Source organism: Phaseolus vulgaris, chromosome 11 (genome assembly GCF_051622355.1).
Source record: "Phaseolus vulgaris cultivar YP4 chromosome 11, ASM5162235v1, whole genome shotgun sequence".
Taxonomy (NCBI): domain Eukaryota; kingdom Viridiplantae; phylum Streptophyta; class Magnoliopsida; order Fabales; family Fabaceae; genus Phaseolus; species Phaseolus vulgaris.
The window spans coordinates 18,111,676-18,138,439 of record NC_143508.1 but is presented as its reverse complement, the minus strand read 5'-3'; the positions used below and the strand labels follow the sequence as shown (position 1 = coordinate 18,138,439).

At 38.9% G+C, this 26,764-nt stretch overlaps 2 protein-coding genes across 5 annotated transcripts in view; one reads left to right on the top strand and one right to left on the bottom strand.

Moving 5' to 3' along the window:
- Positions 1-23,832, top strand: part of LOC137819498 (transmembrane E3 ubiquitin-protein ligase FLY2) — a 31,422-nt gene extending 7,590 nt beyond the window's left edge. For 2 of the 4 annotated variants that reach the window (XM_068623381.1, XM_090297161.1), the window contains 11 exons: positions 2,079-2,139; positions 2,987-3,053; positions 3,169-3,246; positions 17,343-17,500; positions 17,630-17,689; positions 17,837-17,930; positions 18,675-18,842; positions 22,201-22,529; positions 22,919-23,035; positions 23,119-23,280; positions 23,653-23,832. In XM_068623381.1, coding sequence (XP_068479482.1) covers positions 2,079-2,139; positions 2,987-3,053; positions 3,169-3,246; positions 17,343-17,500; positions 17,630-17,689; positions 17,837-17,930; positions 18,675-18,842; positions 22,201-22,529; positions 22,919-23,035; positions 23,119-23,220 — 1,234 coding nt within the window. In that variant the 3' untranslated portion in view covers positions 23,221-23,280; positions 23,653-23,832. Of the gene's footprint in view, positions 1-1,215; positions 1,632-2,078; positions 2,140-2,986; positions 3,054-3,168; positions 3,247-17,342; positions 17,690-17,836; positions 17,931-18,674; positions 18,843-22,200; positions 22,530-22,918; positions 23,036-23,118; positions 23,281-23,652 lie in introns of those variants that run through there. The other 2 variants (XM_090297160.1, XM_068623373.2) reach the window with 2 other exon arrangements.
- LOC150023091 (uncharacterized) lies at positions 20,127-21,492 on the bottom strand. The gene is given in 3 exon segments (XM_090297222.1): positions 20,127-20,148; positions 20,516-21,070; positions 21,072-21,492. Coding segments are annotated over 3 exon segments (972 nt in total). The 5' UTR covers positions 21,467-21,492.
- Positions 23,833-26,764: the final 2,932 nt, after the last annotated feature.

Genomic DNA, 26,764 nt, shown 5'->3' with positions numbered 1-26,764 from the left:
GTGATAGATAAATGAGTTTTCCCACAAGTCTTTGATATTGTGTCTTCTCCACTTTTGGTCTTCCTCATCATTCCCAATCCTATGAGTTTGCTCTATTGGCACTCTAGTGGTCTTACAACCCAACTTACCAGTCTCTTTGAGAATATCAAGGATGTATTTCCTTTGAGAAATAAAGATGCCCTGTCTCGAGTAAGCAACCTCTATCCCAAGGAAGTACTTCAACTTCCCAAGATCCTTCATCTTAATTGAGCAGCTAGTTCTCCCTCAAATTTTGTTTTTCAATCTCATCATCACCTGTAATAATCGTATCATCTACATAGACCAAAAGTAGAGTGAGTTTACCAGTCTGAGAATGTTTTATAAATAGAGTATGGTCACCTTGGCTTTGTCGGTACCCCAAAGATACCATAGCTTGAGTAAACCTTCCAAACCAAGCACGAGGTGATTGTTTAAGACCATATAGGGCCTTCTTAAGTCTGCACACCTTATTTTCTTCATTAACATTACCATAGCCAGATGGAATCTCCATGTATACTTCTTCCTCCAAGCTTCCATTCAAGAAGGCATTTTTAACATCAAATTGATGCATCGCCCAACCAAAGTGTGCTGTCAGGGAGAGAATAATCCTGACTGTATTCATTTTTGCCACTGGAGCAAAAGTCTCCTCATAATCGACCCCATAGGTTTGAGTATACCCTTTTGCAACCAACCTTGCTTTGTACCGATCCAATGTGCCATCAGACTTATACTTAACTGTGTATATCCACCTACAACCCACTGCTTTCTTATTTTTTGGTATCTCTACTATCTCCTAAGTCTCATTCCTTTCTAATGCGCTCATTTCTTCATTCATGGCTCAAATCCAGTTCTCATCTTTTAAGGCTTCTTGTACTGAAGTAGGGATTCTGATAGAATCAATAACTGAAAGAAAACTCCGGTGCTGCATAGAAAGTTTTTCTGTAGACACAAATTGGGTTATAGGATATTTGGCACAAACTCTTTTTTCTTTTCTCAAGGCAATAGGTAAATCATTTAGGTTAGGTTCAAAAGTAGTATTTAAGGTGTCCTCAAGAGTCTCACAGGTATGAGTTCTTACCTTCGGTTCAGACAATTGAAGTTGTTGTTCGACCAGGGCAGGTTCTTGTTGTCTTCGTTGATATTGTTTTCCAAAATATTTGTCCTCATTATTCTTCTCTGGTAATGATGGTGGTGCAGGGTCTTTCATCCTCCCTAAGAATGAAATCCAGCAACAAAGGAAAAGGTGGCAATTCAAGATTCTTAGCTTCTTGAATACTCCCCCCTGAAGCTGAGAACTAGGAAAGAAACACTTTGTTTCATGAAAGGTGACATCCTTGGAGACAGACTTTACGACTTTGAGGGTGATAACATTTGTACCCCTTTTGGTTGGGGGCATAACCGATGAAGAAAGATTTGATGGAGCGAGGATCTAACTTACCCCGATAAGGACTATGAACATGGACAAAAGCAGGACAACCAAAGACACGATTCTGAAGATTAGTCAACATGTTAAGGTTGTCCAAAAAATAATTGCAGCAATGAAGGTTGCCCAGAAAAGTAATTGCAACAATGAAGGCTGCTAAAAAAAATATTGCAGAAGCAGAGTCTCCCAGGTCAGGAGCTTTGATACCAAGTTGAAAGAAATAGATGAAATGTATTTCTGATGTATCTTACAATTTTTTTTTTTTTTGATCAGCTGATGTATGTTACAAATGTGATTACAGTCTCTATTTATAGACTGTTTTATAACCTAATTAAGGAAAGAAATAATAGGTAATGAAAGCCAGAAATAATGGGTGTTTAAAGTTGTACAAATCAAATAAAATAAAATCACTAACAAATCTGTCGTAATAAATATAGAATGGAATCTGCACTTAATTACAGCATAATTCTCCTGATTATGCAACAGCCTTTAATCTTGAATCAGTTTTTTAAAGGCATGTTGCTTGTTGAGTTGTATTTTGTTTGTTAATCAAAATTAATTTACAATTCAAATAGTGGTGCTAAGCCTATAATATTTTAATTTGCTGAATAGTTTCTTTATTATTTTCTTATTGCAGTGGTAAAGATGGGGGACTAATTCCGGAGGGTGACTACATTTTATCCAATCCATATCATCTGGTATTGGGTCTTTTTTCACTTGAAAATGTTTATTATTCCGTATAATTAACATTTGATAGAATCCTGAAATTTAAGGATGGTATGATCCAAATCTGCTTGGCCTTTTCCTGGGTATGATTTTATTTGACATCACAAGTTCATCTGTTGTAAAGAAAGGATTTTTTTGTGTATTACTATTACACTCCTAAGTCATGCCTATACACTGGAGTGGACAAAAGCTACATAAGGAATAAATAATAGGTGCATTCTTGCAGCTTTAATATTAAAACTGTGCATATAAAATTTTCTCGATGTTGTAATCCCTTTATATATCTCCTCAAAATTATGCTCGAGTAAGACCATGTTCTGGTTCTATAGACTGGGATGTCAGCATAAGTTACATGACCCAAAAGAGGATGAGGGGTCAGCCACAACCTGACAGAAAAGCTTCAGTAGTATATAAAAGGAGAAGAAAGTTCAGTAATATAAGATAGGGGTTCCGAATAGATATTATTGTGTCTTTTATTTCTGTAAAGACATTTAGGGAGAGGAGGTATAAATAGACCCTTTGTAGTTAGATTCAGTGAATATTTTACTTTGTTGTAACAGGGTTTGTTCCTTGTGAGAAAGGAGAGGACTCTTTTGTATACCATATTTAAGTAATAAAGAGGATAATATTTCTGTACTACATCTCTTTGTCTCTCTCTAAGATAAGATAAGATAAGATAAGTGGATTCCTAACACCATTTGAGGAGTATAAGTGCTATAATTTATGATTGTCATGTCAAAATTGTTATCTTTGTTACATTTTGGGAGTATAATGAACATCATTAGTACTTAATTGCTATATATTGCTTTCTGAATACAGCTTGGAGTTTTCTCATCTCAAGTATTCCAGGAATCTTCACAGCAAAAGATGTGGAAAAGAAAGCATTGTAATTTATCTACTTCACCAGTATACTTTGAAGAGATCCCCCCTCCCACAATCCTTGATTGTTTTTGTCATAGTACCTACTAATTTTCTATGCTTATGTTTTTCCCTTATTGCAGCTCCATTGCACGGAATGGAGAAACATTGCAATGTAGAAATAGCTGCACAGGTTTCACGCTTGTCATTGTCAAAACATGGTACTTCCTAAGGATAAATTAAACATTATATTTCATTTTCCTTTTTACTGCAAATCCACTAAGATTTGATATTGTAACATGAGATATTTGTTTCCTTATTCCGTTTTTGTACAGGTTTACTCAGAATTATTTTTTGTAATTAGTATTAAGAAAGCAAATTTGCGTATTTTTTGCCAATTAGATTTGAATTGATTAGTTAGCCTATATATTTGCAATCTTCCAGTTTTCAGTGTTATTTCCTTGTGTAAGGTCTTAAAAAACCTGTTTTGTTTCTTGCCTTTTCTTGAACATTTTCACTCAACCACAGATTAAGGTTCATTATCAACCTTCTTAACTTGTGAGGTTAAGCACTACCTTGTGATTCCTAATTATCTCCCTCTAATAATTACTTAATGGGTTTTCTGTTCATGGATTTTAAAACAAACATCAATGATCAAGACTCTGTTTTGTTGTAAGATTTTCCTGGGACCACCTTGCCATTCCTTCAAGCTCTATCACCAAAGGTCCTTACCTAAAGGAAATCTTTTTGTAACTATTAGATATTATTAGATATAATTAGATATTATTTGATATTATGAGATATTATAGATATTGTTAGATATCTCATATTTATGTAATGGGCTTAGCCCATATGTTTCTTTTTCCTATATAAACATAACCCTATGTGTTCAATATACACAAGGGATTTACCCTATTCTTTCTTTTCCTTTAATATGGTATCAGAGCATAAGGTTAGGGTTTAGGGTTTAGGGTTCAATTTTTATTGGTGAACCCACTATTCACTGGAATTTTCCAGCCACCACCCCACTGTCTCGCCGGACCCGCCTCCGGACCTTCGCCGGAGCCAACGCCGGACCTTCGCCGGACCCGCCGCCAGAATCGCTGTCGGAGCCTTCATCTTTGTTACTCCCGCCAATTAACCGGTGACTGGATTTGTCCTTATCTTTTATGGCTTCTTCCGCTTCTGCTGCCACTATGGCTTCTTCTGCAGTCATTATGCCGGATTCATCTATTTATACTAATTACGTCAATGTTCATCTTTCCATTGACAAATTGGATGGAACCAATTATGACACTTGGGCATCAGATATTAAATTATGGCTTAAGAGTCTAGGTTATGTTGATCATCTTACTCATCTTACTCTTGCTGAAAATGAGGTTGTTCGTTGGTCGAAAATTGATGCTCAATTATGCATTGTTATCAAATCGACCATTCACTTATCTTTAAAACAAATTTTTCGTACCTATGAAACATGTTCAGAAGTTTGGGAACAAGCAAAATTATTATACACCAATGATACTCAACGTCTTTATGGTGTGTGTCAAAATCTTCTCACAATTGTTGCTCCCAAACGTCTTGATGGTACAATGGCAGAATATCTAGGTAAACTTCATGCTCTTCTTCATGATTTTAATGAGTTATTACCTCCTGCCTCTACTCCTTCTCAAGAACTAGAACAAAGATCCAAGTTCTTCATGTTATTGGGTTTACATGGTCTTCCTGATGATTATTCTCACGTTCGTGATCAAATTTTGGGATCTCCTATTGTGCCCAATTTTACTTCCACTTGTTCTACCCTTTTGCGCGTGCCAGGTAAACACACCGCTGATATAACGTCTCATGTTGATGACTCTTCTGCTTTAGTCTCTTAGCATAATGATCGTACTCGCCCTCACAAGCCGGGCAAAGGGCGTCACAAGTGTGACCATTGTGGCAAACTTGGCCACAAAATTGACAGATGTTATGCCTTACATGGTCGTCCTCCTAGATCTGTTGTGGTTGCTCAAATTTCCCCTGTGCAACCTTCTACCATGGACCATACTTCAATTGATACCCTAAGCCAGCCTGCTATTTTCAATGAATTTCTTAAATGGTATGAGGATCGTCAGAACCCTAGTTCCACGACTTCTGTTGCACATTCAGGTACATCTTTTGTTGGCCTCACTCACTCCACTTCCCATGGCCCTTGGGTTCTAGATTCAGGTGCCACTGATCACGTTACTGGTAATAAATCTTTTTTCTCTTCCCTATCTACTACGGGTTATTTACCTCCAGTTACCGTGACCAATGGATATAGGGTACCATCACATGGTGTTGGTACTATTAATCTTTTTTCATCTTTATCTATTGATAATGTTCTTTATGTCCCTGGGTCTCCATTTAACTTATTATCCATTAGTCGTCTCACTCGTTCCCTTGATTGTGTTATTTCTTTTACCAAAGATTCTGTTACTTTACAGGACCGGAGTTCGGGACGGATGATTGGCACCGGATGTGAGTCTCATGAACTTTATCAACTACAGATCTCTGCACATGTTGGCGCAATTATGGATTCTCCATCTCTCATTCATGCTCGGTTGGGTCATCCTAGTCTTGCCAAGATGCAACAACTTGTTCCAAGTTTGTCTAATGTGTCTACCTTATCGTGTGAGTCGTGTCAGTTAGGGAAACACATTCGTAGTTCTTTTCCTCGTAGTGTCTCACTACGTGCTTTATCTCCTTTTGCCTTAGTTCACTCTGACATTTGGGGACCAAGTCGTATTAAGTCTAATTTAGGATTTCAGTATTTTGTTACTTTTATTGATGATTATTCAAGATGTACTTGGGTATTTTTAATGAAAAACCGTTCTGAGTTGTTTTCTATATTTCAAATACTTTACAATGAAATTAAAAATCAATTTGGAATTTCCATCCGAATTTTGCGCAGTGATAATGGACGTGAGTATCTTTCTCATTCTTTTAAAAATTTGATGGCTTCTCATGGTATTCTTCATCAAACTTCATGTGCTTATACACCTCAACAAAATGGGGTAGCTGAGCGCAAGAATAGACATCTTGTTGAAACAACTCGTACTATTTTAATCCATGGTGATGTTCCTCAGAGTTTTTGGGGTGATGCTGTTCTTAGTGCATGTTATCTCATTAATCGCATGCCATCTTCAATTTTAGATAACAAAATTCCTCATTCTATTTTATTTCCACATGACCCTCTCCACTCTTTACCTCCCAAAGTTTTTGGGTCCACATGTTTTGTTCATAATTTTAGTACTGGTCTTGATAAATTATCTCCTAAGTCACACAAATGTGTCTTTTTAGGGTTCACTAGATCACAAAAAGGATATAAATGTTTCTCATCGTCTTTAAACCGTTATTTTATTTCAGCAGATGTCACCTTCAGTGAATCTTCCCTTTACTTTAAGTCTTGTCCTTCTCTTTTCAATTTCTTCATCTAATCAAGTTAATATTCCTCTTGTTGTGCCTAGTGCACCTAACAATTCACCACCGCCGCCAACTCTTCAAGTGTATAGTCGTCGTCAACCGTCTCATCGTCCATCAGCAGACTCTATTCTGGTGCCAACACCTCATCCCCCTCCGGCTCCTATAGTTTCCGACTGTTGAACCTGATCTTCCTATTGCTATCCGTAAAGGTATACGTTCTACTCGTAATCCCTCTCCACATTATACTGCTTTGAGTTACCATAGACTATCTCAACCCTTTTATACCTGCCTTTCGTCTATTTCTTTTGTGTCCATTCCAAAATCTGTAGGTGATGCCTTAGCTCAGGCCATGCTTGATGAAATGAATGCGCTTCAGAATAATGGAACTTGGGAACTTGTTCCTTTACCATCTAGGAAATCTGTTGTTGGTTGCCGGTGGATTTTTGCTATCAAAGTTGGTCCTGATGGTACTATTGATCGTCTCAAAGCTCGTCTTGTGGCTAAGGGTTATACCCAAATTTTTGGTTTAGACTATGGTGATACTTTTTCTCCAGTAGCAAAGATGGCCTCTGTTCGCTTATTCATAGCTATGGCTGCTCTTCAACAATGGCCTCTTTATCAACTGGATGTTAAAAATGCTTTTCTTAATGGGGATTTGCAGGAAGAAATTTATATGGAGCAACCTCCCGGTTTTGTTGCTCAGGGGGAGTCTTCTGGATTGGTATGTCGTCTTCGCAAATCCTTATATGGCCTCAAGCAGTCTCCTAGGGCTTGGTTTGGAAAATTTAGCAATGTTGTTCAACAATTTGGTATGACTCGCAGTGAAGGCGATCATTCAGTTTTTTATCGTTACTCGAGTGCTGGGTTTATCTATCTTGTAGTATATGTTGATGACATTGTTCTTACAGGCAGTGATCACCATGGCATCTCACAAGTAAAACAACACCTTTGTCAACACTTTCAGAACAAGGATCTTGGCAAACTCAGATATTTCTTGGGGATTGAGGTAACACAATCCAATACTGGTATCGTTATCTCTCAAAGAAAATACGCATTAGATATTTTGGAGGAAATTGGGTTGATGAATTCGAAATCTGTTGATACTCCCATGGATCCCAACGTCAAGCTTCTACCCAATCAGGGGGAGCCTCTTTCAGATCCTGAGAAGTACAGGAGATTAGTTGGAAGATTGAACTATCTCACTGTTACTCGTCCTGATATTTCCTTTGCAGTCAGTGTGGTGAGTCAATTTCTTAATTCTCCATGTGAAGATCATTGGAATGCAGTCATTCGTATAGTGAAGTGCATTAAAGGCTCTCCTGGAAAAGGTTTGTTATATGGTCATAATAACCATACTAAAGTCGTTTGTTATTCAGATGCTGATTGGGCAGGATCTCCATCTGATAGAAGGTAAACTTTTGGTTATTGTGTCTCCATTGGTGATAACTTGATCTCTTGGAAGAGCAAGAAACAAAGTGTTGTGGCAAGATCTAGTGCAGAATTAGAATATAGAGCTATGACCTCGGCTACTTGTGAGCTTATTTGGCTTAAACAGTTACTTAAAGAATTGCAATTTGGAGAGGTTACTCAAATGACACTGATATGTGATAATCAGGCTGCTCTTCATATTAGCTCAAATCCAGTTTTTCATGAAAGGACAAAACATATTGAGATTGATTGTCATTTCATTCGAGAAAAGATTATATCAGGAGATATCAAGACTGAGTTTGTTAATTCAAATAATCAATTAGCAAATATTTTTACTAAACCCTTACGAGGACCTAGGATTGATTACATTTGTAACAAGCTGGGTACATATGATCTATATGCACCAGCTTGAGGGGGCGTGTTAGATATTATTAGATATAATTAGATATAATTAGATATTATTTGATATTATGAGATATTATAGATATTGTTAGATATCTCATATTTATGTAATGGGCTTAGCCCATATGTTTCTTTTTCCTATATAAACATAACCCTATGTGTTCAATATACACAAGGGATTTACCCTATTCTTTCTTTTCCTTTAATAGTAACCTTGAGATTCCACACTTCTAAGTTAGTAGAAGTTCCTCCTACTTTCTAAAACAAGTGTTCATAATCCTGAAATCACATGATATTGCAACATCAAGAATAGACTATCCAGTCTCCTTTCTCATTTAGATCTTTAAAACCAAAATTACCATGAGTTTCTACAAATCCCCTTACCTAACTACCAACATACCCATTTAGATCCCTGCCTACAATACTATTTTTCTCTTGTTGAACGTCTTGAACCAATCTCTTATTGTAAAACTTCTTTCAGAAGTGTTTCTGATTCTACTCTTCATGCATAAACAATAATGATATTGATAGAGTAATTAGGATAATCTGATTTTGATCTTAACAAATATTCTAGACTAAAGGTGAATGAAATCAGACCACATTCGAATAATTTGATTTTGATCTTAACTACTCTAATCTCCTAGAATATTTATTTGAATTTCTAATTTAAAATAAAAATACAGATACAAAATCGGTTCAAGATGCTGATATACAGTTCTATTACATCACTATAATTTTCCAGTATCATTTTTTAATTTCAAATCTACTCTTTCTTCGTGTCATTACTCTAAGGGACTTCTCTATTATTTAGCATACATATACAAAACCTTTTTCTTTGGTTTTCACATTACCATTTGAACCTTGCGTGAGAAGCTTTATGGTTTTAATTTGTGGGGATTAATTTTGTAGGATTTAATGTAGTACAATATTTTGGTAGACATGGGTAATAAGAATAAAAGAAATCAAGAGACAGAAAAGGTCTTCAAAAGATCAAATAAAGCATTACTATTATTTGCATTTCACGGGTGTAGTAACTACTTGTCACAAATTGTGGTAACTTATATGATACATGCATATCTTTATACTGGCTAATTTTAGCCTTCCTTCTGATGCTCTTCCCATTTTGTAAATGATTCTTTTCAGTTAGATATATGCAGAAACATTGAAGATTTCTTATGACTGTGGGTTTCCTTAAGTTCTTTATTATCTTGTGTAGACAGATGAGCTATCCTCTCCTCATATTCTCTCTCCTGTTTCTAATAAATGACATATATACATAAAAATATAAAACTTGATCAAGGTTTTAAGTAGTACGCTATAGAGCCGCCACTGCAGTGTAGTGATATGGAATGGCCCTTGCCCGCTAAAGAGGTTGCTATAGTGGAGCAATTTTGTGTAGTGGTTGTACCAGACCAAAGAGCATATTGAATAGCAGTTATAGCAGGCACTATAGTGATGCTATGCATTGATTCCAAAAATATCTTAGAACAAAGACATTAAGGCTTTTATGGACAACTATTTTTTGGGATTTTAATTTCCAAAAATTGAAATTTACAGATGTAACAATAGCAAAAATGTTATAGAATTGAATTTAGAAGATGATGACTTATAACTCCACTCTAGGACACTGGTATTTGCTTGTGTTCCCGCCAGTTGACCTAATGTCTTTGTGCGTTTCTATTGACTTCGCTTCCAAGAACCCTTCGCTCCTACGTTCCCTTCCTTCGATGGAATCATCTGAAAAGATAGAGAAACAAAGGGCGCCCTCGCGGCCGTTTGCACTCCGACGGTCAAGTCAGTCTCTTGGGCAATGAACACCAAACTCTAACTCTGAGATCACTGTGTGTTCTCTCTCGCTCTATTCTTCTCTCAGAAATGCGTAACTTGCACTAATGAAAGCGTAACGTGTTCTGTACCGTCCCGTCCCCGAGCGTTGACCAAAGTCAAAGTCAAAGTCAAACACGTGGTGGGACCCGCCAAGGGGCCCAAGGGAGAAAGTCAACAGGTTGACCAGTTTGGGCGTCGCCAGAGGTAGGCGTCGCCAGGTGGGGGCGTCACCATAATGAGGCGTCGCTAATGTCACCCCCTGATACCCACGGGTAGGGAAGACCGTGGAGGGGGGCGACACAGTCAGAGGTCACGGTACGGGCGAGGAGGCCTCGGGCCCCGGTACCTCAGAGCAGTAATGAAGAGAAGGGTGGCTTCAAGGCCATAGTCCCAGTATCAGCAGGGGGTAGCCTGCCTCGTGAAGTACCCACGCCACCTCTGGGGAATCCCTGGGACAGATACGACCCAGGAGAGGGCCACGCCCAGGGGTGAACCATGTGCATGGTACGAGAGGAAGACAGATACACTCCCAGGGCGAGTGACTAGAAACTGGGGCGCATGAGTTGGCACCCAGGTAATCACCCCTCGTGCTAGGTGCACTCCAGAGAAGGAGGACTTACACGTTGGAGTTTCCCTAAGTTGGGTTACAGTAGGGCTTTCCACGTGGAATGGCGGTTAAGTCAGAAGGACATGTGGCAGTAAGCACTGAAACATCAAGGTATATAACCTTCTCCGAAAGTTTACTAAGGTACGTTTTACCAGTTGCACATTTGACTCATTTTACACACTCACTCAGGGAGAGAGAGAGATCAGAGTTAGTAACGATTCAGTTACGGTTCTCCGGTACGGAGGTTTTGATGTTTCTTGCTTTGCTGACTTGATCGTCGGAGTGCAAACGGCCGCGAGGGCGCCCTTTGCTCATTTCATTTCAGGTTCTCACGACGGCGCCAGGCGGAGATCTGAGTTGAAGACGAAGGAGTCCTTGAGTGCAAGTTAGAGCCACGCACGAAGACTTTCTCAGTCAATCGGCAGGAACATGTTCTGTCACGTCAAAACGTACCTGATTATGTCTCTTGTTGCCCTTATATACCTTTCAGTGTTATTGCCCTTTTGTTTAGGTGTGACTTAGGCATTCTGTAGGCGTGTCTTAGCGACATTAGCACCCAGACTTAGGGTCATCCAGTGTGAAAGACTACCCTGCCGAAGTGCAACTAGCGCAGGATGACTGCTTGGATGCCAGCTCATGCATCCAATCTCTGAGTCCTCCGCCCTGGGAGTTCCCTGCCTTACTCACGTGCCGTGCATGCAGATCACCCTTGGGACGTGACCCTCATGAGTCGTCTCTGTCCCAGTGGCTCTTTAACGGTGGTGCGTACTGTTGCGTCCCTACATCCCATGCACGTATCCCTTGTGATCTGGGCCTCTCCCTACTGGGAACTGGGGTGTGGCTTGAAAACCACCTTTTTTGTTCATCTTTACTATTGAGACGCCGAGGTCCGAGGACTCCACGCCCTGCCTCGATGCCGCCCCCTCCTCGGCCACCCTTTGCCGTGAGCCTAAGGAGACTCCTTCCTGTCCTGCTGTACTTCCAGTGGACCCTACCTTCAGGGTCCCACCATGTTGACTTTGGTCAACGCCCGAGGCCGAGGACCGGACGATACAGCTTGTATATTTTGTTTTTGACACCTATGACATTTGATTGTAAATTGGGAATGTTATTAATTTTGAGTAATTTGTATTAAAAGGAAAAGAAAGAATAGGGTAAATCCTTTGTGTATATTGAACACATCAGGTTATGTTTATATAGAAAAAAAAAACATATGGGCCCATTACATAAATAGAGATATCTAGTAATATCTATAATATCTCATAATATCTAATTATATCTAATAATATCTAACACTCCCCCTCAAGCTGGTGCATATAGATCATATGTACCTAGCTTGTTACAAATATAATCAATCCGGCCCTCATAAGGATTTAGTAAAAATATCTGAAATATTGAAAACAACTTAGAACGGTTTTTCATTCAAAGCACCCAAGTACATCTTGAATAATCATCAATAAAAGTAACAAAATACTGAAATCCTAAATTAGACTTAATACAACTTTGTCCCCAAATGTCAGAGTGAACTAAGGCAAAAGAAGATGAAGCACGTTGTGAGACACTACTAGGAAAATAACTACGAATGTGTTTCCCTAACTGACACGACTCACACGATAAAGTAGACACTTAGACAAACTTGGAACAAGCTGCTGCATCTTGGCATGACTAGGATGACCAAACCGAGCATGAATGAGAGATGGAGAATCCATAATCGCGCCAACATGTGTAGAGATCTATAGTTGATAAAGTCCATGAGTCTCACATCCGGTGCCAATCATCCGACCCGAACTCCGATCCTGTAAAGAAACAAAATCTTTGGTAAAAGAAATAACACAATCAAGGGAACGAGTGAGACGACTAATGGATAATAAGTTAAATGGAGACCCAGGGACATAAAGAACATTATCAACATATAAAGAAAGAAAAATGTTAATAGTACCAACACCATGTGATGGTACCTTATATCCATTGACCGTGGTAACTAAAGGTAAATAACCTGTAGTAGATAGGGAAGAGAAAAAAGATTGATTACCAGTACTGTGATTTGTGGCACCTGAATCTAGAACCCAAGGGCCAAGGGAAGTAGAGTGAGTGAGGCCAACAAAAGATGTACCTGAATGTGCAACAGAAGCCGTGGAACTAGAGTTCTGACGATCCTCCTTCTCATGAACTAGAACAAAGATCCAAGTTCTTCATGTTATTGGGTTTACATGGCCTTCCTGATGATTATTCTCACGTTCGTGATCAAATTTTGGGATCTCTTATTGCCCAATTATACTTCTACTTGTTCTACCCTTTTGCGCGTGCTAGGTAAACACACCATTGATATAACGTCTCATGTTGATGACTCTTCTGCTTTAGTCTCTTAGCATAATGATCGTACTCACCCTCACAAGCCGGGCAAAGGGCTTCACAAGTGTGACCATTGTGGCAAACTTGGCCACAAAATTGACAGATGTTATGCCTTACATGGTCGTCCTCCTAGATCTGTTGCGGTTGCTCAAATTGCCCCTGTGCAACCTTCTACCATGGACCATACTCATTAAAACTGTCCTCCTAGATCTGTTGCGGTTGCTCTAATTGCCCCCTGTGCAACCTTCTACCATGGAACTAGATTTCTGACGATTCTCATACCATTTAAGAAATTCATTGAAAATAGCAGGTTGGCAATTGAGGTATGGTCCACAGTTGCACAAGAGCAGTTTGAGCAACCACAACAGATTTAGGAGGACGACCATGTAAGGCATAACACTGTCAATGGTCACACTTGTGACGCCCTTTGTCTGGCTTGTGAGGGCGAGTACAATCATTATGTTGAGAGACTAAAGCAGAAGAGTCATCAACATGAGACGTTATATTAGTGGTGTGTTGACCTGGCACACGCAGAAGGATATAACAAGTGGAAGTAAAATTGGGCATGATAGGAGATCCCAAAATTTGATCACGAACATGAGAATAATCATCAGGAAGTCCATGTAAACCCAATACTATGGAGAACTTGTATCTTTGTTCTAGTTCTTGAGAAGTAGTGAGGGCAGGAGGTAATAATACATTAAAATCATGAAGAAGAGCATGAATCTTACCCAGATATTCCATCATTGTACCATCAAGACGTTTGGGAGCAACAATTGTGAGGAGATTTTGACACACACGATAAAGACGTTGAGTATCATTGGTGTATAATAATTTTGCTTGTTCCCAAACTTCTGAACATGTCTCATAGGTTCGAAAAAATTGTTTTAAAGATGAGTGAATGGTAGATTTGATAACAATGTATAATTGAGCATCAACTTTTAACCAACGAGAAACCTCATTTTTAGCAACATTAGGATGGGTAAGATGATCAACATAGCCTTGACTCTTAAGCCATAACTTAATATCTGAGGCCCAAGTGTCATAATTGGTTCCATCCAATTTGTCAATTGAGAGATGAACATTGACATAATTAGTATAAATAGATTGATCCGGCATAATGGCACGGAAGTAGAAACAGTGGTAGCGGAAGAAGCCATAGAGGATAAGGACAAATCCAGTCACAGGTCAATTGGCGGTAGCAGCAAATATGAAGGCTCCAACAGCGATTCCGACGGCAGTTCCGATGAGATACCGACGATGGTCCGGCAATGTCATCATCGTCTTCGAGTTGGGTTCACAAACTACTCCAGGAATACCATACTACTGTGGGAGGACATTTAGGAATTTTCCGCACCTATAGAAGAATAGCTCAGTCCTTGCATTGGATGGGCATGAAGAAGACCGTCACTGAATATGTACACGCGTGTGCGGTGTGCCAGCAGAACAAGTATCAACCATGCTCGCCACAAGGATTGCTTCAGCCCTTGTCGATTCCAAAGGCAGTTTGGGAGGAGATAAGTATGGATTTCATTTTTAGACTTACTAAATCTTGAGGGAAAGACACAATTTTGGTGGAAGTGGATCGCCTTAGTATGGTCATTTCATTCCTCTTAAACATCCATATTCAGCTAGAACAACCGCAAAGGTGTTTGTTAAAGAGCTGATGAGATTGCATGGCATTCCAACTTCCATCGTAAGTGATAGATGTTAGAATGTATGGCTTTAAATGAGAGGGGGGGGGGGGTGAATTGTTTAAAGGGGTTGCCAAAAACACAAAACAATTTAATACAGCATCAGAAAAACAATCGGTTGTTTATACCAGTTGAAAAAGCACAAACTTAAATTAAAGAGTTTAAGGGAGAGAGAGATTGCACACACAATTTATACTGGTTCACTCTTAAACCAAGAGCTACATCCAGTTTTCCAGAAACCACTGGGGAATCCACTAAGTAACCAAACTTAGATTACTTACACACACTACCAAAGAAGTAACCTTGATCCCCTCAAGAAACACACTTCCTTTGGTTCAGCACACACACCAAGAATGTTGATCTTGACAACCTCAAGAGCACACAACACTTCCTGGCCTACCACACCACAGTTTACACAAAGTACGAAAGGATTACACTTGTTACAGAATGAACTGAAATCAATACAAATGAAATCCTATTCCACTCTCTCTTGATCAATGCAAGCTCAAAGCAATCTTTAACTCTTGAAAACTAAAATCAGTGAAAAACTCAAATCTATTTTTCTATGATTCAATCTCAGTTGTTGTTTGTTACAAACGTTAAACAAACTATTTATTGTTTTCAAAGAATGGTCTAAGCATTTAAAACAGGAGCGCATTCAGTTACAAAATCATTTAAAGTTCAGTCAACACACAAAACAGTTTTTTGTTATGATTTGAAAACAAACAACTGGTGAATGTGCGAATCAATCGGTTGTGTTGGTTTGACAACAAGTCAACCAACCAAAACAGTTTTCAACCTTTTTCAAAACACTTAAGAGTAAAACAATCGGTTGTTTCGACAAAACAACATGTTGTTTTTCACTTAGTTTGAAAAACACTTTCAACTTAAAAGGTTTGAAAATACTTTAGCTTTAAGATTCAATCAAGAGTGGATTTACGCAATCAATCTACCCAGATCCTATCCTAGACACAACAACAACACTAGCCTTTGCATCAACAAGAGATTTGGATTCTTCAAAGCAAGCGATCACTCTAGGTCAACAATAGAGACTTAACATTTCTAAGTCTTTTTAGGAAGGAATTATTCAAATTGCAAGGGACGACGTTGAGGATGAGGACGACGTATCATCCAGAAACGGATGGTCAAACGGATTTTTTAAATAGAATGTTGGAAACATACCTTCGTTGCTTTAGTTCGGAACAACCCAAAATGTGGCGATATTCCTTCCTTGGGCGAAATATTGGTATAACACCAGTTTTCATGGGACAACAAAATGTACACCTTTTGAAATAGTGTATGGACGACCTCCTCCATCTCTGGCATGTTTTGTTCCAGGGAAACAATGGTAGAAGAGGTGGCACAAGATATAATGAATCGTGATGAGGCCCTTACACAACTCAAATTTCATTTAAGGAGGGCGCAAAATCAAATGTCCAAGTTCGCCAATTGCCACAAAAAACTTTCTCCAATTAAAGTAGGAGATATGGTATACTTGAAAATTTGTCCACATCGACAACTATCTATGCCTAATCAATTGCATCCTAAACTTGCAGTCAAATATTATGGTCCTTTTTCAGTTCTAGCAAAGGTGGGTTCGGTGGCTTTTAGACTACAATTACTGGAAGCTCGAATACACCCAGTTTTCCATGTTTCCCTACTCAAGTTAGCTGTAGGGCAGCACCAAGTACATCTAGAATTGCCTCAAGAGTTTTAGGGACAAGCTGTGAATTTTTATCCAAAAGAAATTTTGGATAGACGCGAAGTAACGGTCCAAGGAGCACGCGTTCCACAAATTTTAATAAGATGGAATGAAGGGGACAATGATACTGCTACATGGGAGGATGTGGCAACCATCAAGGAGCAATTTCCATATTTCAACCTTGAGGACAAGGTTGTTTTGGTAGAAGGGAGTAATGTTAGGAAAGAAAATAAGGACAATATATGGAGGGTGTATTATAGGAAGAAAGTAAAGAATAAAGGATAAGGGGGTTGGTTAGGTAGTTGGTTATGTTTGGTCTTTAAATAAAGACCAACCCTGTAAGGGAAGCGTGTGTGGATTTTTTGTATGTCAGTTTTGGAGCCAGGATAAGACCTGCGGGAAAGGAATCATTTTTTCCTTTGTAAATGTTCTGGGTGTTTTGTTACAGTGCTTGAATAATAAAACAGAGAACTATTCATTCTTTTACTGTGTTGTTTGAGTGAATCTTTGTCTTTCTTTTTTGGAAACCTATCAGTGTGTGTATTAAACAGTATGTAAACTATAGAAAAAATTCAAAATAACGGTTATCCTGCTGTATGTTATCTCGTTATAGCATTTTGTAGTAGTCTGCTATGCACCACTATCCGGGATTTAAAGCACTGGCTTGAATAACCATGGAAACTTCTGAGCACATTAAATATTACAATTTCTGATTATTAGTGAATATTAATTATTAATGCAGAAGAATTTTAAGATGAATTCTGGCTCTACTTTTTTCAAAGTTCATTGAGTGCAATCTTACTACGGTAGAAAATATTGTATTTCATCATATGATTTACCAAGGTGTTTTATGCTTGATTATAGAAGGGGAGCGTGATTCTTTTCAGCTAGTAGGGTTAATGCAGAGTCCGTCTGTGGACGATGATGGGGACTGCTTCTCGCCGTTACAGTTAAATGCAACTTCTATTAACATTGAAGTCTACTATAATAAAGCAGTGAACTATACCTTGATGGTTACTTTTGTATCCTTCAGTCATTTACTTTCTTTCTACTCTTCCACTTTGTTATTGTCCATTATGTTTTCCTTTCTTTCATCTTTAAACTCTTTTATTGTGCATTGCTGTGTTATTTCCTTAATGTACTTGAGCCAGATCTCATTTTTGCAAGTTCTTCTATTAATTCGGCAAATGGAGCATAGCAACACCCAATCTGTAATAAATTGCTTCAAATTTTTATTTGACATTGTGTTATAGATTTAGTGAATTTAATTAATGTAAATGATTCAATATTTGAAGAATCTACTCGACAATATTTCATTATAAATTATAATGAATTTGATTTTATGTATACCCTTGCAGGGGGCTGCTAAGGTTTCAATATTAACGATTGGTCAGCAAGCTATAGTAGATGCTTATCTTTGCCTTATACATTTGACCGCTGGAATACTAGTTGGTAAGTTTTCCAAATAAGTGCTAAGGTTTTTTGTATAATCAATTTAGACGCTCCACAAACAGTTCTCTATCTGTCATCTTAAAAATCTCTATTATCCTTGTAGAGTTTTGAGGTACCAATTTTGGGGAGTCATAAAATATCAAAGGATCCTTTTAATTTGAAGAGCTCATTAAATATTTTTCTCTATGCTTAATTTTGTTTTCTGCCCAGCTGGCTATATAGCTGCATTTGTATGGGCAGTGCGAATACACATTGGTGTCAGTATCCCCCACCCACCTACAAACACTGGTGCACGTCCCACAAAAAAATGTATATCAATCTTGACATTGAACCCAATGGTGATCGGATGCACAAAACCTGTGTAGCTTTCATTACCTCCTTGCTCCTTCAAACCAAATGGACTTGTAATCAAACCGTAAATCAAATTAGTTTGATTACAGCATCTAATTCCCAGAGCACCCTGTAATTATATATAAATTTTTTTGAATCTGTGACGTGCAAATATCAATTATCATCTTTGGTTCATGGTAGTGCATGAAGATTATGATTAGTTTGAAATAGGTTATAGATTAGCAGGTTGCACCCTTGCTGTTACAAAAGGGAAGATTTTAAAAGTATGTGTCCTCAATTGATTGTAGTATAACATTATCATTGCTATGATAGATATGACTTGAGTGGATGATTAATTTCTTTATTTAAGCTTGTCTTATGAATAATTGTTGTTACTACCTACCTGCCATGCAGAATCTTTGTTCAATGCTTTTGCGACTGCTGCATTTTTCAAGTTTGTGGTATTCTCAATATTTGAGATGAGATATCTCCTTGCCATCTGGAAGGCAAGTAGGCCTTTGAGCAATGGTGAAGGTTGGGAGGCAATGAGGCGTGAACTATCAGTTTTATACAGCCGATTCTGTAAGTACACATTTAATTTAAGTTTCTTTGGTTATCTGATCTTGTTATCTCGTCACTATGGATATGCCATGGAGTCATTTGTTCTATTAAAGGAAAAGAAAGAATAGGGTAAATCCCTTGTCTATATTGAACACATAGGATTATGTTTATATAGGAAAAGAAACATATGGGCTAAGTCCATTACATAAATATGAGATATCTAACAATATATATAATATCTCATAATATCAAATAATATATAATTATATCTAATAATATCTAACACTCCCCCTCAAGCTGGTGCATATAGATAATATGTACCTAGCTTGTTACAAATGTAATCAATCCTAGGCCCTCGTAAGGGTTTAGTAAAAATACTGCTAATTGATTAACTGAATGTGACATCTACTGAAATAAAATAACGGTTTAAAGACGGTGAGAAACATTTATATCCTTTTTGTGATCTAGTGAACCCTAAAAAGACACATTTGTGTGACTTAGGAGATAATTTATCAAAACCAGGACTAAAATTATGAACAAAACATGTGGACCCAAAAACTTTGGGAGGTAAAGAGTGGAGAGGGTCATATGGAAATAAAATAGAATAAGGAATTTTGTTATCTAAGACTGAAGATGGCATGCGATTAATGAGATAATATGCACTAAAAACAGCATCACCCCAAAAACGCTGAGGAACATCACCATGGATTAAAATAGTATGAGTTCTTTCAACAAGATGTCTATTCTTGCGCTCAGCTACCCCATTTTGTTGTGTATAAGCACATGAAGTTTGATGAAGAATACCATGAGAAGCCATCAAATTTTTAAAAGAATGAGAAAGATACTCATGTCCATTATCACTGCACAAAATTCGGATGGAAATTCCAAATTGATTTTTAATTTCATTGTAAAATATTTGAAATATAGAAAACAACTCAGAATGGTTTTTCATTAAAAATAACCAAGTATATCTTGAATAATCATCAATAAAAGTAACAAAATACTGAAATCCTAAATTAGACTTAATACGACTTGGTCCCCAAATGTCAGAGTGAACTAAGGCAAAATGAGATGAAGCACGTTGTGAGACACTACTAGGAAAAGAACTACGAATGTGCTTCCCTAACTGACACGACTCACACGATAAAGTAGACACATTAGACAAACTTGGAACAAGCTACTGCATCTAGGCAAGACGAGGATGACCCAACCGAGCATGAATGAGAGATGGAGAATCCATAATTGCGCCAACATGTGCAAAGATCTGTAGTTGATAAAGTCCATGAGACTCACATCCAGTGCGAATCATCCGTCCCGAACTCCGATACTGTAAAGAAACAAAATCTTTGGTAAACGAAATAACACAATCAAGGGAACGAGTGAGACGACTAATGGATAATAAGTTAAATGGAGACCCAGGGACATAAAGAACATTATTAATAGATATAGAAGAAAAAAGATTAATAGTACCAACACCATGTGATGGTACCCTATATCCATTGGCCATGGTAACAGAAGGTAAATAACCCGTAGTAGATAGGGAATAGAAAAAAGATTTATTACCAGTAATGTGATCAATGGCACCTGAATCTAGAACCCAAGGGCCATGGGAAGTGGAGTGAGTGAGGCCAACAAAAGATGTATCTGAATGTGCAACAAAAGCCGTGGAACTAGGGTTCTGACGATCCTCATACCATTTAAGAAATTCATTGAAAATAGCAGGTTGGCCTGGGGTATCAATTGAAGTATGGTCCATGGTAGAAGGTTGCACAGGGGAAATTTGAGCAACCGCAACAGATCTAGGAGGACGACCATGTAAGGCATAACATCTGTCAATTTTGTGGCCAAGTTTGCCACAATGGTCACACTTGTGACGCCCTTTGCCCGGCTTGTGAGGGCGAGTAGGATCATTATGCTGAGAGACTAAAGCAGAAGAGTCATCAACATGAGACGTTATATCAGTGGTGTGTTCACCTGGCACGCGCAAAAGGGTAGAACAAGTGGAAGTAAAATTGGGCACAATAGGAGATCCCAAAATTTGATCACGAACGTGAGAATAATCATCAGGAAGACCATGTAAACCCAATAACATGAAGAACTTGGATCTTTGTTCTAGTTCATGAGAAGGAGTAGAGGCAGGAGGTAATAACTCATTAAAATAATGAAGAAGAGCATGAAGTTTACCTAGATATTCTGCCATTGTACCATCAGGACGTTTGGGAGCAACAATTGTGAGAAGATTTTGACACACCATAAAGACATTAAGTATCATTGGTGTATAATAATTTTGCTTGTTCCCAAACTTCTGAACATGTCTCATAGGTACGAAAAATTTGTTTTAAAGATGAGTGAATAGTCGATTTGATAACAATGCATAATTGAGCATCAATCTTCAACAAACGGAAAACCTCATTTTCAGCAATAGTAGGATGAGTAAGATGATCAACATAACCTTGACTCTTAAGCCATAATTTATTATTTGATGCCCAAGTGTCATAATTGGTTCCATCCAATTTGTCAATGGAAATATGAACATTGACGTAATTAGTATAAATAGATGAATCCGACATAATGACTGCGGAAGAAGCCACAGTGGTAGCGGCAGCGGAAGACGCCATAGTGGCAGCGGAAGCGGAAGAAGCCATAGAAGATAAGGACAAATCCAGTCACCGGTTAATTGGCGGCAGCAACAAAGATGAAGGCTCCGGTAGCGATTCCAGCAGCGTCTCCAGCGGAGGCTCCGACGAGATTCCGGCGACGGGTCCAGCGGCTGCTCAGACGAGGTAGTGGTAGCTCCGGCGAGACAGTGGGGCGGTGGCTGGAAAATTCCAGTGAATAGTGGGTTCACCAATAAAAATTGAACTCTAAACCCTAAACCCTAACCTTATGCTCTAGATACCATATTAAAGGAAAAGAAAGAATAGGGTAAATCCCTTGTGTATATTGAACACATAGGGTTATGTTTATATAGGAAAAGAAACATATGGGCTAAGTCCATTACATAAATATGAGATATCTAACCATATTTATAATATCTCATAATATCAAATAATATCTAATTATATGTAATAATATCTAACATGTTCCATAGGATCCATGATCATGTTATGTTGTTTTGAACTATAAATAGTCTCTCTACATCTTAGGAAGATGGAAACCTGCCTAGTTTGGGAGAGTTTACTTGAAAATCAAAATACTTAGGGGACATGCCATGTATTCTTAGAATGTACATATATGAATATGTTTTATTCCACTCGATTGTTCAAGCATGCCAGATAATTTCTTTTATATATTTCCAGTTACTTCAACTGGTTCTAGGATTTCCTTGTTTGAAGAAGTGAGACTCAGATCTAACCTAACTATTTAACTTCTTTTACAGACGGGATCCTACTGGGAGGCATACTGCTCATGTATGAATTCCACAATCATTTGAGACTTATTCTTCTTCTTGTATACTCCTTTTGGATACCTCAGATAATCACCAATGTCGTTCGAGACTCACGCAAGCCATTGCATCCTCATTATATATTAGGCATAACTGTTACTCGGCTAGCAATCCCATTATATATTTTTGGTTGTCCTAACAACTTCTTGCGTATAGAACCAGATCAGAGATGGTGTGTTTGTTTGGCTATATTTGTTGGACTTCAAGCTGCAATTCTCTTGCTTCAGCACTATTTGGGGTCTTTGTGGTTCATTCCTCATCAGGTTGGACTCAACTGTCTTGATACTTTTTAACCATTTTTACTAATTTGATTTCATCTAACTCTTTCTGTATTGAAGTTATTCTCTTATGATTATATTTACTTATAATTAATGTTCCTTTCATTGTTTGAAGGATTAGCTAGACATCCTAGAAATAAGGGTGGCTCTTTTATCTATTTTTTGATAATTTTGCTCTATAATATTGGCTACTTTGTTTCATTTTGTTTAATCATGAGCATAGTAGTGATAATACATAACACTCATTGCTTTGGGTTCTTGCCCTTAGCCTTTCTCAACTCGACATGCATCATGATGCAGCTGGATGTTTAATTTTTTCTTTTTACACAATGCTTCTCTCACAGCACAGCTAACTTTATCTTTTTCATTTGCAGTTTCTACCTGAGAAATACTGCTATTATAGGAGGTTTGCTCAAGATACAAATCACGCCACAGACTGTGTTATATGCATGACAGCCATTGATCTTTATCCACGATCTAATGATTGCATGGCATGTGAATGTTACCTTTGTCTATTGAAATTAATTTTACAGTCTGAACATAGCACAAGTCTAATGCACTAACTCTTCCACAGGTGACCCCTTGTGATCATTTCTTCCACTCTGGTTGCTTGCAAAGATGGATGGATATAAAGATGGAGTGCCCAACATGCCGACGCCCTCTTCCACCTGCCTGAAGAGATTTCCATTGTTCATATCAATAGGATCAACTCACACTGCCCAACTACATAATTTTGGTAATATGCTCAGTACATTTATGTTTGTCTCATTTATTTAGCCTTTAATATATTCTGATGCAAGAGAATGGTACATCTTAGCACTTCTGTAATTTGATGTTTCCTTCTCATTCCATATGCTATGAATATGGCTCTTGTACATATAATTTTGAAATGAAATTAACATAACTATTTTTTTCCTTTTTAATGCATGAAAGTATATATTTTTTTTCTTTTTCTTTTGTTAAAATGAGTGATTTTTTTTAAACTAGCAATTATTTCTTAGTTTTCTACTTGTTGCCTTATCTATTATAGTCCAATGGTAGTCACTAGCATGATTTCATTTAACTGTTGAGTTTGCATTTTATAAACTTTCCTCTTTTTGTTTGGCAGGTTGGGATAGAATCCTTATTGCGTACGTAAAATTGGCACTTCAGTACAAGACTGAAATACGATACTTCTCACAATTGTATCATGCATCATTGGTATAATTTTAGTTTTTTTTTCTTTCAATATGTAACAACAATGTTGTACATTAGAAATCGTAGTTTTCTATTATATGCTTTTGGTTCATCTCTTTTTCTCCGTTAGAGCCAACAAGTTTGTTTTCCCACGCAAGGTTGTGTACTTTAGTTTAAATGAAAACCACGATTTCTATGTAAAAAATGCTATCAAAATTGGAGAGGCAAAGGTATTGATCTAAAAAAAAAGGGACAAAATGTAAAGATAAAAATGATAGCACTAAATTGGTAAATTTTCAATTCAACTCAAATTTAACTAAGAGATTGAAATGAGGTTTATCATTCCCCTTTGCCACCAAATGGTCATAAACTTACCATGGTGAAAATAATGATGGTCTATAAGATGACAACTGGAAAAGAGGATACGGTAGAAGGATTGTGAAAACAGGAGAAACGATCATACTTGAAGTGAGGCAAATTGTTCTGGAAATTCATTAAAGAATTTATGTTCAAAAATGTGTTCAGGAAATCCAAATTTGAAAATGTATTTTGGAAATATATTTTAGGCTAATCCTCCCTCCACCGGATCAACTCAAATCTACACTCAACATATTGATGTGAAATTTCTGTTTTGTCCTTAATGATTTAAAAGACTTTGTCTTCTGGATATTTATATTTGTAAGTCAAATTAAGAAGTTCTAGATATTTATATTTGTAAGTCAAATAAAAAAGTTATGGATATGCAAGTCTGGAATTAATATGTCACTTTCAGATTTGGCTATCCAAAAGCTTACCTGGACAACAAAAATGGTCTTTCGGATGTCAAGATTCGTAAGCAAACATAAATGAGTTATGGATTCTGATCCGGTCGGTCATCGATAGTCGATGACGTCAGCAGCAGATAACCACGTGGACCACTCGCAGGGTGACACGTGGATCAGGTGGCAGAGAAATCAAGGAGGAGATCACCGGTATGGTTATCGGTGGTCAGTAACCGAGTGGCCACCGACAGATCAGTCCAAGATAAACACCCCGGGGGAGAACGCGAGAAGCAATAGAGCACCGATCAGTCATCGGGTGCATGGTCATCGGGGTTTCGTGTTACACGCAGTTAAACTGGGACTAAGATTCCCAGCGAGAGCGTTACGCATGGACCTCGCATGATCATACCTCAGAGAAAGAAAAGCTCCTCGCCGGTATAATTGTGCACGAGAGTGGCCTGAGGGAGTTAGTAAACCAGTCAGTGATTGGTGACTTCCTCAACCCATTACGTGCATGACGCAGTGGAGGGGAAATCGCATATGCAGAGAGCAGTGCTTGGTGAGTGTGCCTAGTCCAGCCACACCTGGCGTTCTCCTGGGAATGTGTGATTCACCCAGTTAGAAGAAACGCGTTAAGTTACTCCGCAAGGGAATAACTTAGGCGCGCAAAGAGATGCGCTAGAGCCCTTCAGGTAGTGGCACATGTACGGTTAGATGTGAGTTGCATGCCTCCACGTGTCGCTGTCTGAGAGGGGCGCGGCCCAGATAAAGGTGCACTCGGTGTCGTGAAAGGTACAGACAGAAAACCCAGACACCCACGACCCTGACTGTGGTACGTTTTCGTACAAAAGCATAACAGAATTCTGACACACGCAGAGAATAGCGTAACAGAATTCTGTTAGGCACAGACACAGAGGGAGATAAAAAGGGAATCAGAGAGAAATACAGACACTTTTTTTACACACATTATTTTCTAGTGATTCTGTGATCTAACTTGAGCGTCGGAGCGCAAACGGCCGCTAGAGGCGCTGTCTGTGTGTTTGCAGGTTGCATTCGGAGTTCCCAGAGAAGGAGGTTCTAAGAGTATCCTTGCAGATAGCAGAGTTGCCATAGGCGGGTCAAGCAAGCGACAAGGCAATTCCTCCTCGTTTGAGTTGTCGGCAGGATCATTTGGCGCCCACCGTGGGGCCCGTTTGAATCGTGGTCCCATCCACACCAAAGTGTCTAGAGTTTCTCAAAGTCTTTGCTGAGTTTTTTGCTGAGAAAATGAGGAGAACCAGACAAACATCACCTGAGCCATCTGTCGAGGAAGGAGCTGTGACAATGGCGCAGGTCCTGGAGATGATGCGTGCGCTGCAGGACAATGTCGCAGCGTCGAGAGCTGAACAAGAGAAGATGCAGGCGGAGTTGGCTGCAGCACAGAGTAGGAACGATGAGCTGAATCGCGTCAATGAGGAGCTGAGAAGGACGTTACAGACGCCGAGAGAACGCGCAGTTGGAGAAGGGATGTCGATGCCACCATCGCCTCCGAGAGCGTTCCCCATGCCGTTCTCCCCTGAAATCATGCAAACCATGGTTCCTCCCAACCTAGTGGGAGTGAAGGCGTCATTCACAGGGGTAGAAGATCCAGAAGCGCATCTGACGGCGTTCCACACTCAGATGATGCTGTCTGGGGGCTCAGATGCCGTGTATTGCTAGATGTTCATGAGCACTCTGAGAGGAATCGCCATGGAATGGTTCGTGAATCTGCCAGAGGGTCATCTCACGTCCTTCCATCAGTTTTCGAAGCTCTTCACCGAGCAATACATCGTTAACAGAGCACCTTCAGTGGTGTCGTACGATCTGTTCGATGTGCGCCAGTATCAAGGTGAGTCGCTGAAAGACTACCTCAACCGCTTTGGAGCACAAGTGGTTAGACTGCCCAGCAAGGACAAGGATATGCTAGTGCATGCGTTTAAGAAGGGAGTGCTGTCGGGTCCTTTCAGTGAATCGCTCATCAGAAGCCATCCCAGCACCTTCGCGGAAATCCGGCGACGCGCGGTGGCGCACATAGTGGCAGAGACAGAGGTTTCTGAGAAAAGAGGAAGTGCGGCACCGCTGAAGCCGCGTGGTGGACAGGGGAAGCAACAGCAGCACACGAGGGTGCATGAGGCAAAGGAGGGAAATAAGGCGCAGGGGAAACTTCGTCCTTATGCACCCAGGAAGGACCAGGGCAGGGGGCGTGCAAGGGAGAATAATGCACCCCCAAGATATGATTTCATGGTAGGGTTGGCCGATCTGATC